The 18,964-nt window shown below is 55.7% G+C and overlaps 8 protein-coding genes across 8 annotated transcripts; 2 read left to right on the plus strand and 6 right to left on the minus strand.

The window, feature by feature from the left end:
* Positions 1 to 4,321: 4,321 nt before the first annotated feature.
* Positions 4,322 to 5,578, plus strand: IUM83_15006 (Nucleolar and coiled-body phosphoprotein 1; the record flags this gene model as incomplete). The annotated part of the gene is made up of 1 exon (XM_067939789.1): positions 4,322 to 5,578. The coding sequence occupies one exon, from the start codon at positions 4,322 to 4,324 to the stop codon at positions 5,576 to 5,578; it is 1,257 nt and encodes a 418-aa protein (XP_067791289.1).
* Positions 5,579 to 5,693: 115 nt separating this feature from the next.
* Positions 5,694 to 6,757, minus strand: IUM83_15007 (tpr domain-containing protein; the record flags this gene model as incomplete). The annotated part of the gene is made up of 2 exons (XM_067939790.1): positions 5,694 to 6,407; positions 6,482 to 6,757. 2 exons carry the CDS (start codon positions 6,755 to 6,757, stop codon positions 5,694 to 5,696), a joined length of 990 nt encoding a protein of 329 aa, XP_067791275.1.
* Positions 6,758 to 7,045: 288 nt separating this feature from the next.
* IUM83_15008 (putative SCP-like extracellular protein) lies at positions 7,046 to 8,191 on the minus strand (the record flags this gene model as incomplete). Its single annotated transcript, XM_067939791.1, has 1 exon — positions 7,046 to 8,191. The coding sequence occupies one exon, from the start codon at positions 8,189 to 8,191 to the stop codon at positions 7,046 to 7,048; it is 1,146 nt and encodes a 381-aa protein (XP_067791341.1).
* Positions 8,192 to 9,550: 1,359 nt separating this feature from the next.
* Positions 9,551 to 11,026, minus strand: IUM83_15009 (putative SCP-like extracellular protein; the record flags this gene model as incomplete). Its single annotated transcript, XM_067939792.1, has 1 exon — positions 9,551 to 11,026. One exon carries the CDS (start codon positions 11,024 to 11,026, stop codon positions 9,551 to 9,553), a length of 1,476 nt encoding a protein of 491 aa, XP_067791292.1.
* An 813-nt stretch (positions 11,027 to 11,839) lies between these two features.
* Positions 11,840 to 13,918, minus strand: IUM83_15010 (Adhesin-like protein; the record flags this gene model as incomplete). The annotated part of the gene is made up of 1 exon (XM_067939793.1): positions 11,840 to 13,918. One exon carries the CDS (start codon positions 13,916 to 13,918, stop codon positions 11,840 to 11,842), a length of 2,079 nt encoding a protein of 692 aa, XP_067791363.1.
* Positions 13,919 to 14,998: 1,080 nt separating this feature from the next.
* On the minus strand, positions 14,999 to 15,603 carry IUM83_15011 (Ribonuclease H; the record flags this gene model as incomplete). The annotated part of the gene is made up of 2 exons (XM_067939794.1): positions 14,999 to 15,018; positions 15,075 to 15,603. 2 exons carry the CDS (start codon positions 15,601 to 15,603, stop codon positions 14,999 to 15,001), a joined length of 549 nt encoding a protein of 182 aa, XP_067791250.1.
* A 771-nt stretch (positions 15,604 to 16,374) lies between these two features.
* Positions 16,375 to 17,272, minus strand: IUM83_15012 (uncharacterized protein; the record flags this gene model as incomplete). Its single annotated transcript, XM_067939795.1, has 2 exons — positions 16,375 to 17,156; positions 17,239 to 17,272. The coding sequence occupies 2 exons, from the start codon at positions 17,270 to 17,272 to the stop codon at positions 16,375 to 16,377; spliced, it is 816 nt and encodes a 271-aa protein (XP_067791249.1).
* A 74-nt stretch (positions 17,273 to 17,346) lies between these two features.
* Positions 17,347 to 18,936, plus strand: IUM83_15013 (methyltransferase nsun6; the record flags this gene model as incomplete). Its single annotated transcript, XM_067939796.1, has 2 exons — positions 17,347 to 17,495; positions 17,580 to 18,936. 2 exons carry the CDS (start codon positions 17,347 to 17,349, stop codon positions 18,934 to 18,936), a joined length of 1,506 nt encoding a protein of 501 aa, XP_067791248.1.
* Positions 18,937 to 18,964: the final 28 nt, after the last annotated feature.

Here is an 18,964-nt window from a genome sequence, read left to right on the forward strand (position 1 = left end):
AGGATGTAGACAATAATCAGTGCCAAGGTCCCTTACAAGAATTTTATCTAAAGCTGAGGTGGAACAAATGTTATTAGTAGGGTGTAATCGGCATTCAGTTCGAACTGGATCTGGGCAAAGGGCCTCAACTTAAGTAAAAGCCTATAGATATTGTAATGTTCATGACAGCGGTAACCATGAACAACGCCCCGAGGAATGAACCCAGATTTTTGACTTGATCAAGTTCGATTCCAATCGCAATCTCCATTACTGTTGATATGTAGTCCACGATGACCTCCACCCCGATTTGAAAACTCAGCATCTTCAGCTGATTAACTCTCCAAGAGACATTATCGCTTTTCGCTATCCCAGTATATGCAGTAGTTGCTTGCCGTAACAATGGGTAGTGCGGGTGGTTGCCGTAGAAAAACGAAATTGATGCCGCGCATCCGATGGAAATGTACTCGGCATACATGTCAGCGTTGACCTCGGCGGTGTGGAAGGTGTGAACTTGGCGTCGCCACATTTCGAAATCGTTTTGTCTAGTAGACATTGAGGGGCGAGGGGCAGTCGTCGCAGAAGGCAGCACGTTCTTGCTGGCCTGGTGTTTAAACACTTCAAGAATGGCTCGTCCCTGGAGCACGTACTCCGTTTTACGCCCAATGGCAACGTTATGACGCCGAATCTCCCACATTACCAGCGCTGCTTTTCCTGATCGTAACGAAATTTCAATCAATGCCATACCGATCGCACCCGCAACCGCAGTCTTTGTGTTGTTAGTTGCCAATAGAATAATTCTCGTCTGTGTATCGATCAACACTGTCGGCACGCCTACGAGAACACACATAACCCGTGCACTACGCACGCGCTTCTTGAAGATATAATGTTTCGCAATTTCTTGAACGGTTAGTTTGAAGATAATCCCTGCGACAACAAATCGGGTGAGAACAACATTGCCCCGGTCAGCTATCCGTTGCTGGCTAAGCACATGAACAAATAATCCCGCAGTCAACGGTAACGAGCAAATGGGTAGCCCCTTAAGGTATGCCCGCCAAAACCTTGGTACGTGGGGACGAGGTGGTGGAGAGTTGAAAGAGGTACGTTGTGTTGCGGTAGCTGTTGCAGTAATATCAGTAGGAGCGATTTTGGACCTTCTTGGGTTTTGCTGCTTTTGCTGGAGTCGATCGCGACCCTGTTGAGTTTCTTCGTAGTAAATTTGCTTCACCGCACGCGTGATTCCCGTGTAGTAACCAAGTAAGAAGAGCTCGTTCGCATAACAGTCGATTTTAAACTTGAATAATCCGGGCACGATGAAGTCTAAGTGCACGATTAAGTAGCTAAAGCCAAACATAATGATCATTACGGCCACAAAGTAGACGCAGGTGGCTCGTACAAGTCTCTTTATACAAAACCATAGTGTTGGTCGTCTATCTGGCAAACCAGCAAACTTTAGCGACATCAGCATTGGTAAGAACGATGTGAAAACAACCATGCAGAATCCGATCCCTGTGTACACGGAATTTGAAACAAGCAGCTCATCTCGTGATTGATCCGTGTACCATTTCCCGGAGAAGACATCACCCAGCACAAAAAATGTATTTGGGACCCAAGCGCAAGCGATACTTTCGGCAGCATTCCGCACGACGAGAGCTTGCATCTTCAAGGCAGTAAGCCAAGTCGACCGAGTGCAAAAACGAACTAAGCCTTGGTGGCTCTCTTCAATGCTCGACGGGTGCGGGTCGGCCCTTTCTGTCCACGCTTGAACGAGGATTCTCGATTGCTGCATATTTCCAGTCTCAGCTGGAAGTTGGAGTTCCTCCACGCTCTTACCTCGGTCTGTGTGGGCACGATGCATCGCGGTGACAGCGAACTCGTCTGTTCAATACGCAACATGATGAAAATAGTTGATCATCCCTACAGTTTTAGTACTTTACACTTTTAACCTCTATAAAAATAAACGTATGCTCCTAGAAAGCGCAGGCACATCGTGGCTACACGAAAACGAAATACATTTCATTCCGTGGTCCCACGAAAAGCCAAGCACTGTTCTTCAAGCCAACAACGGGCTCAGCAAGAAGAAAAACCATAATGTTTGGCTCTTGAGTTCCTTATGTGTAAGTTGGAGTGGGCCATTACCCTGAACGAAAGGACCGTATTCAAATCTGCAGTACACGACGAAACATGTTCACGATAGCATTGAAAGATGCAATAGACTCCGTTCTGCCTGAAAGTGCAGGTTTGCGCCGATAAATCTCCCGCATGCCCATAGCTGTCTTTCCCATTTGTAGAGAAATTTCCAGTATTGCCATCATGGCACTGGAAATTTCTCTACAAATGGGAAAGACTGCTCTGCCATGCCAAATGTTCCCATAGCTGCGATTCTCTGATTGTTCGTTCCTAACAAGATCATTCGTGATTGGGTGTCAATTAATACGGCAGGAATACCCACGATAAAGCACATGATACGAGTGCGCACGCGCGTTTTGAATATGTAGTGTTTGGCGAGTTCTTGGACGACCAGTTTGAAACGATACTTGTGGTGGTGAAGCAGGTCAACACAGTTTGGCAACTATCAACGCGTCGCTGCTGACTCAATACTTGGATAAACATGCACGCAAAATGCGATGAATAAGCTGCCGGGAAGGCTTTGACGTATGCTTTCCAGTACGGAGGGAGTTATAAGCGAAGTGGCCTCATGGATGACAGAGGTGGGCTGAATTTTGGGAACCCACGTTTTTGCTGCTTTGCTCGAAGTCTTTTGCGATCTTGCTGGGTTTCTTGCTGGTAGACTGTATTGACCACTCGGGAAATGTCAGCAAAATACCCTATTCCGGGCAGGGTGTTCACGTAACCATCGGTCTTGTACTTGAATGGAGCTGACCTGATTGAAGTTAAACGTGCAATCAAGTAGCTAAACCGAACATGATACCAATGGCAGCGACGAAGTAAGGAAAACTTGTGCGTACGAGCCGCTTGAATAAATTCCACGCAGTTGGCTTTACATCGATGAGCCGAAATGGCATTATCATGACTAGGAACGAAGCAAACTCAACCATGCAGAAAAGAACGATCCCCCACACAGAGTTGGCAACGATGAGCTCGTTTCGTGACTCATCTGTTCGTAGATCTACAGAAACGACGGCCGACATGATGCCACAGAAGAGAGGTATAAGGTCCTTCCGCAGCGAACTTAAACGCAGTTCTTGAGAGTCAAACTTTGTCATCCGCTGCCGCTTCCGCGGTGTTTTGAGGGTATACCCCATTATTGTTCGATGCCCCTCGGGGATTTGTCACCATTTGGACAGCCTTAATTATGAGGAGATTGAATCAGATAAATGTCTAGATATGAAAAACAACCAACTTGCTTCACTTCCGCACGACACGGCGTCAAACGAATTTCTCCAGAACATGAATGAAATCATGAGATACGTGGACGAAACTACATGTACCTTGGATGATAATATCATGATATTATCATGGTCGTTCTAGCACCTTTGAAGAGCATCTTTACCACTTGCGGGTATATTCGAGAGGCAGCAAGTACAGGGATTGCGCTGCACACTATGTTAGTTTTCTTCAGCTTGAATCAAATTCAGTTGAGATGGTGCTATACATGTATTGTTGCTGCCGAAGGTGACTGCCACAAAAGAACAGAATCGCAGCCGATAGAAATGTATTCTGCATAGAGGCCAGCATTGCCACATACAGCAAGAATTAGTGTTGAGTATCCCACATCACCACAGCAGCCTTCCGAGCACGGAAATAAGTCTCGACCAAGGCCAAGCCAATCCTGAAGATTTCGTGGTATTCTTTCCGTTTATCAGGATTATCCAAGTTCGTGTAGCAGGAGGGTGTGGACGCCCAGGATGGCGCATTGCGCACCCGTTTTTTTCATGTATTATACTTTTTTCGTTTTTTGAGCAGCCAACCTCTACTTACAACCACTCCCCTGGCCCCGCTCATGACCCCCCCCCCCGTTCAGAAGTATGTCGACGTTATGTGGCTTTCCACTTAGGAATCCCACCGCACTCAGAGAAGTAAGTACTCTTTTTCTAGCGCAAAATACCAATGCTGTCCATATCCCGTTCGCCAACAGTAAGTCGTTCGTCCATGCACGCCCTCCCCAAAAAACATTTCCGTGAACGCAGTAGAAGCCCACGCGCCCGCAGCACTTCGAACTACAAGAAGAAGAAAAGAAGAAGAAGCAAATAGGCCAACTTGAAGCTGATCCTGCGAGAATGAATTTCCATCTGTTGTTATAGCTTTCCGGAGGTTTTCATGATTGGCCCCTGGTGCGTGGCCGACTGGAGCTGCTGGACGGCAGCGCATTATCTGTTCCAACATGGTGGTGGCGAGCGACGTCCTCCCGCTGGTGCACGCGCTGCTGACGGGCGCGGGGCTGAAGAAGTCGGCGGCCGCGCTGGCCAAGGAGGCCAAGCTGCAGCCGCAGGCCTTCAAGGCCGAGCACGACCTGCTGGAGGTCTACGGCTTCTACCTGACGCAGCAGAGCATGAAGAAGGCCAAGGTGCCGGCCGCCTCGGTGGTGGACGCGGCCAAGGCGAAGAAGAAGGCCAAGAAGGTCACGGCCTCGTCTTCTTCTTCCTCGTCTTCTTCTTCTTCCAGCAGTGAGGAGGAGAAGGAACAGGAGAAGAAGAAGAGCAAGCCCGTCAAGGTGGAGGACACCTCGTCCTCGTCCTCTTCTGAGGAGGAGAAGGAGGAGAAGAAGAAGGAGAAGACTGCCAAGAAGGAGGAGGAGTCCAGCTCCGACTCGGACTCGGACGACGAGTCGGAGGAGGAGAAGCCCAAGAAGAAGGCGGCGCCCAAGAAGAAGGAGGAGTCGGACAGCTCCAGCTCGGACTCGTCCTCCGACGAGGAGGAGGAGAAGAAGAAGGAGAAGAAGCAGCAGGCTGCTAAGAAGGAGGAGAGCAGCTCGGAGGACTCGTCGGACTCCTCTGACGATTCGTCGGACGAGGAGGAGAAGAAGCCGGAGAAGAAGACGACTCCTGCCGACAAGAAGAAGGCCAAGGAGGAGTCCAGCTCGGAGGACTCGTCGGACTCTTCGGACGACGAGAAGAACGAGCCCAAGAGCAACAAGCGTAAGGCCGAGGCGCCTACTGCCGACAAGAGCAGCAAGAAGGCTAAGAAGGAGGCCGAGCCCAGCTCGGACAGCTCGTCGGACGACGACTCGTCGTCGTCATCGGACTCGTCGGATTCCTCCGACTCGGACTCCGATTCGGACTCATCGGAGGACGAGGAGGCCCAGAAGAAGGAGGCGGCTCGGCGCGAGCAGGCGGCGAAGGCCGCACTCGAGTGGCAGCCCAAGAAGATCGAGAAGGCCGCCGTCAAGACCAAGGCCGCGGGCACGCCGTTCCAGCGCGTGGACGACGAGTACTGGTCGCAGAAGATCGTGGACGACTCGCTGCGAGACAACAGCTACGAAGGCACATTCGGTGGTGACGGCGTCGGCATCAAGGCCAACAATAAGCTGCTCAAGACGCGCGGCAAGGACTTCACCAAGGGCAAGAACAAGCTCAAGCGCTCGACGTACATGTGCGGTGCCATCAGCATGGCTTCCAACTCGTTCAAGTTCGAGGACTAGATCAACCAACCGCTTCGACGTGTGAACGCAGAGACAGCCTTCTCCTACTTGCGATAGTACAACCTATAGAATATAATTCGCTTTACGTTTCCAAACCGTCCTCAGCGCATCGTCGCTATCCGTCCAGTTGAGTTATCAACGTCTGGAGCTCCTTCAAGCCACGAGTGGACGGCTGCCAAGTCTCCAGGCTTGGGAAGTCATCACTTGACGACGTTAAAGCTGCCTTGGAGCTCTTCAACAAGTTGAGCGACATCGAACTGGCGTCGGGTGCTCGCAATCCCGGAATGTATTGCCCGGGAGGCGGCTTGGTCTTGCCCGCATTGCCGAACATCGCAGCCGAAACCTGCTTCGTTCGCAGCTTGTACGCGAGCATTTTGGCCTGCAGCAGCGTCTTCTCCTGCATCAACTGCGTATCTGCCGACTTTGTATCGCCCGTTGTCCTTGAGAGCTCAATGGCTCGGGTAATGTCCTGCTGCGCCAGGTCGAACTCGTCCTTGAGTCTGTACGCCTGTGCCCGACGATACAGTGCCTTCACATTGTCTGCGTCGATCTCCAGCGCCTGGCTGGCGTGGTGCACTGCGTCGTCCAGGTGCATAGTCTTGAGGCGGCACGCTGCAAAGTTCAGTAGCAGCTTCAACTTCAACGCGTCCGCCTGGGTCTCTTCTTCGTCGGTATCTGTGAAAACATACTCGAAGTACACGAGCGCCTTGTGGTAGTGGAATGCAGCCCTCTGGTACTGTCCGTGCTTGAAGAAGAGATTGCCCAGCACGCGGAACTCGTCGCAAGCTCCCAGTTTCTCCTGCGTCGTCATGTCCATCAGCCTTTGCTCCTACCACAAACCAAATACCACAAATAATATAGTATCATAAATAAGAAACCCAATTCGCCACATCTAAATCTTACGGCGGAGTGGTCGTGGTTGCAGCCCATCTGCGCCTTGGCTGCACGCTCACTGCGCTCTCGAGCCTCCTTCTCCTGCCTCGCGAGCTCCTCGGGGTCCTCCCACGCGTCCCATTTCTCGTATGTGCGGGTCCAGTCATACCCATTTTGGGTCTCTTGCTTGCTCGCCACGTCGTCCATTTTCGACTTGACCCGCGCCACATTCTGCTCCGTCTCCGCCAGATTCTGCTGCGCCTCGGCTGCGTGGCGCTCCTTCTCCACCGCCATCTGCTCCAGCATGCGCGCCAGGTCTGGCGTGAAGCCGCAGGACATGATGCCACAAATAAGAAACCTAGATTGCCCGAAGCGACTCCTAAAATGCTAAATCAGCTCCTCGCCTGAATTCTCGCAGCTAAGTACGAATAACTTCAACTTGCTCGATGCCACACACGATTAATCTCAACGAATTAAAAGGCCAACGACAGTTGAAATTACTAAACGGAACGAACTGTAAACTTTCGTCTCGAGGGTGGCGTCAGGTAGTGGGAGACAATTCATAGTCGCATAGGAGAGGACGAAGCTCAAGTTTTAACGCTGGATGCCGCCGTCGAGCAGGATGTCGTTCTGGCGCTGGGTGGACACGCGGTAGTGGACAAACATGACGATGCCAGCCACGGCTGCAACACCCAGGATGAACATGCTGACCATGCCGAGGGTAGACATGCCGTGTGAAGCCGCACCTTTTTCTGCGGTGCTGGACGTCAGGGACTCTGTCTGTTGCTTGGTGGACTCTTCACTCGACGTAGTGGATGATTTCAGCGCCGTCTTGGTCGACTCCTGTGCTGCCGGGGTCTTCGCCTCGTTCTGGAAGGTTGAACCGGTTTCTGAGCTCGGCTTTACTTTGCCAGGACTCAGGTAGCTGTCATCTTGCGTTGCCGTTGACGCGGATGAGGAAGATGGTGATTCGCTCTCCTGCTTCGTTGGAGTCCCGGAAGACTCCTTAGTCGAAGGTGAGGCCGTCGACGGGGGAATTGATCCGTTGGCGATGTCGCGAGCGGAGTTCAGGAGAATGGACTGAATATCGGAGACGAACGACGGGTATACCTGGTATGTGTAGTCACCCGAAGCAATTGGCGCGATCTGGTTGTTGGCGTCGTCGCCCTCGTCAACGCAGAGGCTTCCTGCTGCAACCGTATTATCGGGACATTCGGACGCTTGAGAGGCGTGCTTGTACCAAGCAGACTCGCCGTCATTTCCGGCCGGCGAGTACTCGCACACCACGAGTTCACCTCCCGAGCAGGTAGCTGTCGCACACCCAACGCTGGTCGTCGACGCCCACACCACCTGCGAGTACGAGTTGTACACACCGACTCCCACATCCAGGCCGCTCGAACCGGGCTGAGCCATCGTCTTGATCGTGGACACCGCCGTCTCCACGACCCACTGTTGAATTGCCTGGTCGATAGCGTCGGACGCATTGGTGGCAGTCGACTGGAACGCGTTCACACCTGTTGACGTCGTGGCTGAGCACTTCTGAGCAGCGGAGGCGGCCTTCGTCGCCAAGTCGGCGTCCCAACCAATGCGACGCATGTTGCCGGCCGACCATGGCAGTCCAGTCGTGCGGAAGAAGTTGTGGCGGTCGATCCAAATGGCTTGGTCCGGTTCGCTGTAGCTCTCGGCGCTAACCACCGCCACAGCCGCAGTCGAGAATGCGATCACGTTCGACAACTTCATGGGTTGTGAAAAATATCAAGCGCGCTAGTGATCGAGAGCTGCAGCACGCGTTGTGCTGAGCAAGATAAAACTGGTTGTGGTCGTCTCGGGATACCGCGCTTTATGCATTAGTCTGTCCACATGGCGGTGCAGCACTTCCTTGTTTGTTTTCCTGTCCGTTCTAAAGCACCTCAAATCCTGCGCCTTTGCCCGGGCTCGAACCGAATCAACGAAACGAAGTCGAAGTGTCTGGACGTGAAGCACAGCTCGGTTTTAATACAGCTTCAGTCCGACGCTTTACAAACTGAGACCGCGCCTTGCGACCCAAAGAGATCCACTCGTCGCGACGATCTCATCACGGGAGGCAGCAGACATCGAAGTTCAAACTGTATTTTTCCCGTTGGCTCGACGCATGTGTTCTTGGTGCAATGAGTTTTCCTGCGAAAATCGCGATGGATGCGGTGATGCTTACTTAAGTTCGAGTTGGCGAGAGCCATGCCACCTTGTGTCTTGTGTCCCGCAGGGTATGTCGTACGGGGTTGTATTATGGTAAGTCGACAGGTGCGACTGGGGAACTACACCGTACATGTACCGTCAACGTTAACGCGAAATTGGGCAACGTCTTTACTGAGCGGGCATTTCTCCCTTGAGCGCCGTGCTCTCAGTGAGCATTGAAACCACAGGAAAGTCTCTGTTACTGTTCGTGTTGCACCTTCGCATTGAGGTTTGGATATCGTCATTGATTTACATACAGGCGTGAGCGTGTCTACACTGAAACGGCTTCAAGTTGGCCTTCTACAGGATCACTTCGATAAGACACCACGCTGCTAGAGAACCGCAGAGGTTCGGCACGTGCGGAGAGATCCAATTGAGTTGGAGCCTTTACTTAGAATTGTTTTGTTCAAATACCATTTTATCCTGTACTTAGTACACAGCAATGGGGCCATCGGGCCGTCAAACTTGCGAGCTTCAACGTCTTCGTTGCAGGATCTGCAAAGGTTTCCTTCTTTTTTCTCGCTGGAGTGGGTGGCGTGTTATTTAATTGAAGCCAAACCTGAGGGGCAAAGCTCTCGAATGCCATTTCGTGCAATGTAGTGTAGAACACGATGCAAAGCATGTAGGTGTTCGACGTACGAACGTGAAGAGCTTGCCATTACAGCTGCAGTTTACCAGCTTGGTAAAACACTTGCTTCTACTTGTAGCAAATACGAACAAAACTGGATTGACTGCACTGCACTGCACTGCACTAAAGCAACGGCTCGACTACAGCTTTCGTCTTTCTTCTTCCTTCTCCACGCTGCCATTGCCATCGAGGCCCACTCCAGTGCTAACTCGGACTCATTACGTTTGTCTCCATCGTGGGCACGCCACAGCTCTAGCTTAAATGATCCGAATACCGCCGTCGCGCATAATCTCTCGCTGCCGCTTCTGGTTCCTCTTGTAGCTCATGACCACGCCGAACGCGGCGATGCCGACAACGGCCAGCACGATCATGCCAGCCATGCCGGCAGCAGAGATGCCGCCGGCCTCGGCAGCGCTAGACTTGTTGGAGTTGGAGATGGTGCTCGCGCTCTCCGCGCTGGCCGTGCTGGGGGCAGTCGTGGCGCTGTTCGAGGTCTGCGCCGCAGATGTCGGATTGCTCTGCTTCGTCGACGATTCCGACGTCGTCGAGGAGGCCTGGTTCGTGAAAGTCGATCCCGTGTCCGAGCTCGCCTTGACCGTGCCGGGCGCCGACTCGTCCGAAGCCGACGTCGACGTGTGTGAGGTCTGTGAAGTCTGCTTGGTGGGGTCGTCCCCAGACGATTCCGTGTTAGAAGACGCCGTCTTGCCGCTCTTCGTAGCCTTGGAGTTCACTGAGGAAGAGTCCGTCGTGGGCGAGTCCGTCGTCGTCTTGCCAGTCTTGGAAGTCTCCGAAGACGAGTCCGTGGTGGAAGGCGCCGTCGTCGCCTTGCCGCTCTTGGTGGCCGCAGAAGCCTCCGAGTTCGATCCCGATTCCGACGTCGAATAGGAAGAGGTCGTGGTCGTCTTTCCCGTCTTAGTGGCAGAGGAGTCCTCCTTCGAGCTGGTCTCCGAATACGACGAGGTCGGCGCAGCAGTAGTGGCCGTCGGCGTGGCCGTCGTGGCGGCCGGTGCCGACTGAGTCGCCGACCCGGTCGTGGTCGTCGATCCGCTGGCAATGGCGCGCGCGGCCTCGATCAGCAGCGTTTGCATGTTGGCCACGTAGGCCGGGTACACCTCGTACGTGAGCTGGCCGGCCGGGATGGCGGCGATCTGGTCGTTGGCCGCGTCGCCCTCGACGATGCACAGGCCCTGCTTGGCAGTAGTGCCCGACGGACAGTCGGACGCCGTCTCGCCGTGCACGTACCAGGGCGAGTTGGCGGTGTTGCCCGCGGGCGAGTACTCGCAGACCACCATGTCCCCTCCGGAGCAGCTGGCCGTGGCGCACCCGACGCTGGTGGTGGAGGCCCAAAGCACCTGCGAGTAGGCATTGTACACGCCCGTTCCGACGGCGACGCCCACGGCGCCTGGCTGCGGGAGCGTCTTGAGCGTCGTCATGGACGTCTCCACCACCCACTGCTGGATGGCCTCGTCGATGCAGGACGACGAGTTGCTGGCCGACGCCTGGAACACGTTCACGCCCGTGCTGGTGGCGGCCGAGCAGGTCGCGGCCGTGGACGCGGCGCTCGTGGCCAGGTCGGCGCTCCAGCCGATGCGGCGCATGTCGCCCGCGGCCCAGGGCAGGCCCGTGGTGCGGAAGTAGTTGTGGCGGTCGATCCAGATGGCCTGGTCCTCGGCGCTGAAGCTGTCGGCCTTGGCCCCCGCGGCCAGGACGGCCAGCATCACGGCCACCTTCATGGTCTGTTACCTGTTAGTCTCTGAACTCTGCTAGTCCGACGCGGTCGAAATGGACTCTGAAGCGCAGCGGTGGAGAAGCTCGGCGCACGCCCGCTGACTCCCGTAACGGAGACCTGGTCTCGACTCGACATCTGTCGCGACAGTGCGTCCGGGCCCCCAGCTGGCCGGAGCTTTTACCGACGTTCATATCGACGGGCCACGTCAAGGAATGCAAAGAGCCACGCCCCGCCACAATCGCCACCACCGCTATTATGACGGCCGTGAGCTCCGACCGCGCGACGACAGACTTGGAACCGATATCATGCAGGAACGGCGTGAACAATTCGGGAGCGACTGGATATCTCGGCGCGGAACGGCGAGTCCGATGGCGATTCCATCGTCGTGTTCAGCGTCGACTCCCGTCTCATGTCACGATCGCATGACAACGGCGACTGACGGCGTTAACTCTAAACTCATTGCACTGCACACAGTTGGCATCTCACCGAACCGCCAAGTGGCTGCAGGGCTGCACCGAGGTGGACAGCAGCAGGTCGAGTGTCTTGGGCTGGTAGGCTTCAACGGCGACAGATGCGGTGCATCCTGCACTCAATCATAACGGGGGCTCTGCGCTCTGCGACGCCAAAGGATCAGATAGCTCGAAACCGGATTCGGATTCAATTTATGTTGTGGCGGGGCCTCGCCGCTAGGTGGTCTCCTACGTTGTATCGTTCACACTCACTCTATCTTTCGCCGGCGGCGAGGCACTGCGTACGCTTTCAATCGCGTAAGGTTTGGGCTCTCTCTTGCTTCATGGACTCAACTGTGTCGATGTATTTAAATGACATGGATGCCGCCGTCGCGCATGATGTCGCGCTGGCGCTGCTGGTTCCTGCGGTAGCTCACGAACACCAAGGCGGCGGCCACGGCCACCACACCGAGCACGATGATACCGGCCACGCCGACAGCGGAGACCGGGGCGCCGGGCTTGGCGGCGCCGTCCGACGCGTTCTTGGCCGACACCTTGGTGGTCGAGCCCGATTCGACCGAGGCTGGGGTGGTGCTCTCCTGCTTGGCCGACTCCTGCTCGGCCGACTGCTGCGTGGTGGACTCCTGCTTGGTCGAGTCGCCGCTGGACTTCGCCGATCCCGTCGTCGTCGAAGGAGATTCGGCCTGGTTCTTGAAGGACGAGCCGGTCGCAGAGCTGGGCTTCACCTTGCCGGGCAGCTCGCTGGCTCCGGAAGAAGTCGTCGAAGCAGCGCTCGTCTCCGTCGACGATTCGGAAGTGGTGGACGACGGGCTTTCGGTTGAGGCGTAGCCGCCAAGCGAAGAGGAGCTGGTGTCAGCCGACGATTCAGTCGACGAGATGGAGGACGACTGCGTCGTGGGAGCTGACCCTGAAGTCGACGTGACATCCCAGCCGCCACCAAGGTCTGAGCTGGTTTCGCCAGAGGACTCGGTCAGCGAGCTCGACGACGACTCCGTCGAGGCGTACGACTCGGAACTAGAGCTAACGTCGTAGCCGCCAAGCGAGGACTCGGTCGACGACTGCGTGGCAGAGCCCTCCGTGGAGGTCACATCCCAACCGCTGCCCAGACTCGAGTAGCTCGTTTCAGCAGAGGAGTCCGTCGTGTATCCCGAAGAAGCATCCGTCTCGGACGAGCTCGTGGTCTGCTCGGTGTCCAAGCTAGATTCCTCCGAACTGTAAGGCGACGAGGACTGGTACGCCGTTGATCCGGCCGAGGTCGCAGATCCGCCGGAAATGGTGGGCGCGGTGCCCGCGGCGTCACGCTTCTTGGCTGCCTCCAGGATGGTCGACATGATGTCGGCCACGAACGTCGAGTAGACCTGGTGCGACCACTTGCCGTCCGGGATCGGCGCAATAAGGTCGTTGGCCGCGTCTCCCTCGACAATACACAGGCCATGGCTGGCCTTGGTACCGGTCGGACACTGCGTAGCTTGAGCGGCGTGGACGTACCACGCGGACTTGCCGTCGTTTCCTGCCGGCGAGTACTCGCAGGCCACCATGGATCCGCCGGAGCAACTGGCCATGGCACAGCCGACGCTAGTCGTCGAGGCCCATACGACCTGCGTGTACGAGTTGTAGAGTCCAGCGCCAACGGAGTCGCCGTCCTCGGCGGGGGGAACCACCATGCCGATCTTCGAGAGCGCCGGCTCCACAATCCAGTTGTTGATCGCCTCCTCCAGTACAGTCGATGGGTCCGTGGATGTAGACTGGTACACGTTGAGGCCGGTCGACGTAGTCGCCGAGCAACTGGCAGCCGCCGAGGCGGCGTCCTTCGCGAGGTTGTCGTCCCAGTTCATGCGCTGCATGTTTCCTGCTGCCCATGGCAAGGCCGTCATGCGGAAGAAGTTATGGCGCTCGACCCAGATCGACTTCTGCTCGTCCGTGAACGTGCCATCGGACGTGCTCTCCTCGGTGCTCGAGCCCGTCGTGCTCGTCTCAGTCTCTGTAGACGAACCCGTGGTACTGGACTCGGTCGAGCTGGTCTCGAGCGTCGAACCAGTCGAGCTAGTCTCGGCGGACGACTGGGTTGTGTAGCTCGAGGAACTCTCGGTCGTGGCTGAGCCGCCGAGAGAAGACGAGCTGGTTTCGGTCGATGAGTCGGTCGTGGAGCCCTCGGTGGAGGAGACATCCCAGCCCCCGAGGGATGACGAGGTCGTCTGGTCCGAGGAAGACTCGGTAGTAGTAGACCCCTCCGTGGAAGTCACATCCCATCCTTCGAGCGAAGACGTGCTCGAAGACTCGGTCGAGTAATCGGAGCTCGACGTCTCCTGAAGCGTTTGTTCGGTGGAGTCTGCGGACCCGGAGGTTAAGCTGTATGAGCCCTTGGACTGGGCGTTGACGCTCAGCGCGGCCAATGCAGCCACGACGAAGCTTGCTGGTACTTTCATGCTGCGCTGTCAAAGTGCTGTCTATCTAGAATTCTTCACAGTGAGGAGCAGGACGTCGATGGCAAGAACCTTCGTCCATCGTTGATGCTCCGGAACGAACTGTCGAGAGGTGTCGTTTATACGGACAGGCAGATCCTTTGATGTGCCCGATGGAGGGCACAAACGGAGACTTTGGCCCTGCAATGTCTGAAAGTCCGGCCTGTCCGTGATGCACAGCCGGTGAGTGGGAAGCTAATGGTGCGGCGACGGGATGTGTTGACTTCCATCGAGTATGTGCTGTGTTGGTGGAGGGCCTGCAGGCACAGCCGTGCTGCAGCTGTATTAATAAAATGGACGTCGAACGGCAGAAACACTGGCTCTGGTGATTACAGTACACTGTGTATTAGGCGCGATGCCTCGCTGAGCGCCTTGCTCTGAGTCAGAATAAACAAAACAACGCTGGCCTTCGAACTTGTACATGTGCGATTCGGTCGATGTCCAACGCGCCGGCGGTAGTGAAATGCACGCTTTGGGGACACAAGAGTCGGAGGATATGTGCGGCGCAGCGAGGCAGAATGGAAAATCATGCGATGGGGTTTGGCCACCACGGCGGTCGCAGGTGTGACACGGACACTCGGTGATCGTCGCCGGACGGCGAGCAACCTGCAACGCAGCGAACGTGTTGATCCTCTTGACTGCCAATCCACCAGCAGATCGGGCGTAGAGTGCTTCAACATCAACTGTTCTACTCCAAGTACAGTACATGTACTGGTTTTTGAAAGCTGAATACAGTATCAAGCCGAACTGCGTTTTGATATGAATTTGTGCCAGTCCATCCACGCAAGTCGATGCGCAAAAGTGAAGGAACAGCAGGCTCAGCTTTGGCGGATTGCACCTGTTTGTCTCAAAGTAGCGCGAGCATACGGAGCTTGTCCCTGAAGCACGTTCGGGCAGACACATCCTGTCGCACCTTAATAGTATCCGTTGTCCCAGTTGCGTGCAGCCTCACGCGCCGAGTTGTCCGCCTTGTCGTTCCAGGAGTACTCCCACTCCGTTCGCCCCGTGTGCGCGCGCACGTGGCGGAACATCATGACGCGGCCATTAGCCACGCGCAGGATCCCCTGGATGAGGTCACTGTTCTTGACGGGGTCTCCTTTGGCATTGGTCCAGCCATTACGCAGCCACTTGTTAAGGAACTTCTCCATGGTGTTGACCAGCAGCTCGCTGTCCGTGAAGATGATCACGGGTCGACTTCTGTCCGGGTCCACTCTAGCGGCTCGCTTCATGACCGCCAGAGCGGCCGAGTACTCTGCGCGGTTGGAGGTGGCGTAGGTGTCTTGCAGAACTTTCACCTCGTTCCACGCCTGGTTGTGAGGGAACAGGGCGGCGTAGGCGGCGGTACAGTCCTCGCTTCCGTTGCGGAGAGCGCTGCCGTCGCAGAAGGCCACGAATGCTTTCACGTTCGGGTCCAAGACGTCGTAGGCAGTCCACGTCAGTTCTCCATTGTGGCGTTGGGCGAGACGTTTGACGATTACTCCATTGGCGTGGAGGAACTCCTCGGCGTCCTCGAAAGTCGAGAACTTCTGCCAGTTGGAGTAGGAGTAGCCGTACGTGCTGTTCAGCGCATCGTCCAGGTCGGTGAAGACGCCCAGCTTGTAGCCGTTGGCCACCGCGTAGTACCAAGGCTCGTACTCGTCCGAGCTCATACTTGCGTGGAAGAAGGGAGGGGGGGTTCTGTCAGGGGGATTGTTTTGTGGAATCAACAGGGCACATTTCTGTATTTTACGTTTACCGGTGTTAATTTATTGGCCTCGAGGTTGAAGTTATATTGCCAGCTCGGGCCACAGCATTTTTCATCGCCGCTGTTGGACTCCAATTATCCTGGCCTCCAACTCGCTACCAGTCCAACCCTTTAGTCCTGGTCTCCACTGATGAACCAGGTGGGCCTTGTGGCAGTGGTGGGCGTGGGCGTCATCCCGATCGTCATGACGACCCACGGCTAGAGTATAAGTGCTGCTTGGATCGAGTTATGGACGCTGGCTGTAACGCTGCCTTGTTGTTGTGCTGTGCCGCTTCCAGACCTAGAAGGCCTGACACGAAAAAAAAAAAACATGTTTGTACTACCAGCACGCTTCTAAACGGTAATATGAGAGCCAATTGAGCATGAGCCAAAGCATTCCTTTTGTGAGGAACGGTAACCACTTACTACTGTAGTCACTACTTGCACGCCTAAAGTGGCTACGGTAGTGAGAAGTACTGTACAAATGGAGTATGAAAGAGGATTATCAACTAGCCACTTTTCGTGTTCGGCTACTTGCACCTGAAGTACTGTTCTGGGATCCAAGCAACAACTCGGGATTAAAATTTAGCACGGCAAAGCAAAACATGTTCTTACGAACTGCGCCCATAATGTGTTGAAACGAAATTGATTCTACTACTTACTGTACTTAGTGGTAGAAAACTTGTACACCCGCATATTAGTTTGCGTTCTGCCTGACGAACTGTATCAATCGCTGTAGCTGAGCATAAAATTCATCTAACGACAGCGGCGCTTGAGGCGAATGCGTGAAACCGATCTTTGGACCTGCAACCCTGATGTGTTTAACAATGGCATTTGGCGCGATCAAGCGGATCGCGGACGCGGCAGCGGTGTCTGACTCGTTGGCGCACAGGGCTACGACCTTGATTCTTCCGTGCGCTGAGCGCGCAAGCAGGTTTGTCGCGACAGCTTCGTCGACCCCAGCAAATAAGTGCTCGAGAACGGCGGTGTGCAGCAAGTTGACCTTCCACTGCTTCATCTCGAGAGCCGTCAACTGCGTGTTGGGGGTACCCACGACGTAAACCCCGCTCGTAGCACTCCTCAGCGCCGCCGTCAGCCGCGGGAAGAACAAGCTGCTCACCAGCTCCACGTAGGCGGTGGTGTACTCGCTTACGATGAACACCGGTCCGCCTACGACCCGCATGGTCTCCGTAAGCAGCTCCATAATGCGCTCTTCGATCGTCGCAAAGGACTGGAGCAAGTCCGACGAGCTCCTGCACCGCACAACCGCCGCCTCAATGGCTGCGTTCGTCGTGCCCAAGCCCAGATACACCGCCATCCAGTCCATCGGCGCGAGGACGTTCTCCCAATTGACGACAGTCATTTGCTTCTTGCTCGGGGATGCGTTCGCGACGGTCTTGGTCCGTCTACCTCGCCCGGCGTACAGCGCAGCGCTGCGCTGCGTGGAGAACGACGACGTGCGGGCGCGTGAGGCCATGGCTGGTGTAGGATAGCAAGTTGAAGTGCTTAGTAGCTGGTCAGTTCGCAAGTGAGTGAGCTCGAATAGCTACCTGATACAGACCATCACTCTGGCCAACTTCAACACCATCACTCATCGCCCAGTTCTGTAACCACAAATTTCAGCCAATCACGCACTGCATAGACTCCACCAGTCATTATCCGCTCAACAATGGCGCCGCTGGAAGACTCGACCGCCGTGCAGGGCGCCACCACACTGGACGCGTTCTCCGTGACGTTCCCCGACCAGGTGGAGCAGGAGCTCGACGCGGCCTACGGCGAACCTCACTGGACCAATATCAAGCATGCGCTCGCTCGTCCGTACGCCCTAAAGTCTCAAATAAGAAATAAAAAAGTGTCATAAAGTCCAAAACACTAATTCTGCACTTATTTGACCAACTCTAGGCCCGCCTTCACCGCCGTCCGAGTGAATACCCTCAAACTGTCTCGAGACGAGGCTCTGCAGGCTCTGAAGCCGCACCTGGACGGGTTCAACGCCCAATTGGCAGCTCTGGACGCCAGTCGCCAACCCATCAAGGCCTTCGCCCACGCCTCGCTGCCAGACGTGCTGATGATCCCGTCGGCGGCTAGCGGCGACACTACCGTTGAGTTCAGTCCGGAGCTCAAGAGCATCGTGGTGGACCGACTTTGCGGCGAGGCGGTGCTGCGTGGCAGCGACATCTTCGCGCGAGGAGTCATGAGTGCCAGCAGCGGCATCAACGCCGAGGACGAGGTCAACGTGTTCGTTGACCTGGACCATAACCACACGCGGGGAAGCGACTTCGCCGCGCACAACGGACGCAAACTGCTGATCGCTCGCGGCGTGACCAAAATGGCGCGCACGGAGATTTTCCGTGCTGTGAGGGGGCTGGCGGTGACTCAGTTGGTGCGGGTGTGCCCTGATGCCCCGCCGATGAACGGCGTGCTGCGCGGACAGATCTACGTGCAGAATTTGCCGTGCTCGGTGGTGGCCCATGCTCTGGACCCGCAGGAGGGCGATGTGATTCTGGACATGTGTGCCGCACCCGGAGGCAAGACGTCGCATGTGGCGACGCTGATGCGGAACAGGGGCACGCTGGTGGCGTGCGATCGCTCGAAAAGGAAGGCGTTGGAGCTGCGGACCCTCTGTGACGATCTACAGCTTGAGTGTGTCGTTCCGCTCAAGATGGACTCCACCCACGCAGTGCTCCCGAAGGACAAGGTGGATGCGGGGTTGGCTGCTGCACAGGGAAATAGCGACTTCACCAGCGTGGCGCAGGTTCTCGCACGCGCAAAGGCAAACTCCCCGAGCCAAGCACGTCTGTTACAGGTGGAGGGGTTCTTTCCCGAAACTTTCGACCGCATCCTGCTGGACCCTCCTTGCTCGGCGCTCGGCTTGCGTCCTCGGTTGCTCCACGCGGGAGATGCTGACAATTTGGCCGAGTACACCAACATGCAGCGCAACTTCCTGTGGGTTGCAGCGTTTCTGCTGAAGCCTGGAGGTACCCTCGTGTATTCCACGTGCACGATTAACCCCAAGGAGAACGAGCAGATGGTGCACCACGCACTGCAAAACTACCCGCTGGAACTTGTCTCGCAAGGCGAGGCCCACCTCGGCGACCGCGGGCTGGCTGGCCAAGGTCTGAACGAACACGAGGCGTCGCTCGTACAGCGATTCGACCCTGCCAATACGGAGCTTGACACAATGGGCTTCTTTTGCGCCAAGTTCATCAAGACGGGTCCCATTCGGCAGGAACAAGCTGAGACCGCGCCATCAATTTGAGCAGCGCCTTCATAGACGTTGATATAGA

The sequence above is a fragment of the Phytophthora cinnamomi genome (assembly GCF_018691715.1).
Source record: "Phytophthora cinnamomi strain GKB4 chromosome Unknown Contig40, whole genome shotgun sequence".
Taxonomy (NCBI): Eukaryota; Oomycota; class Peronosporomycetes; order Peronosporales; family Peronosporaceae; genus Phytophthora; species Phytophthora cinnamomi.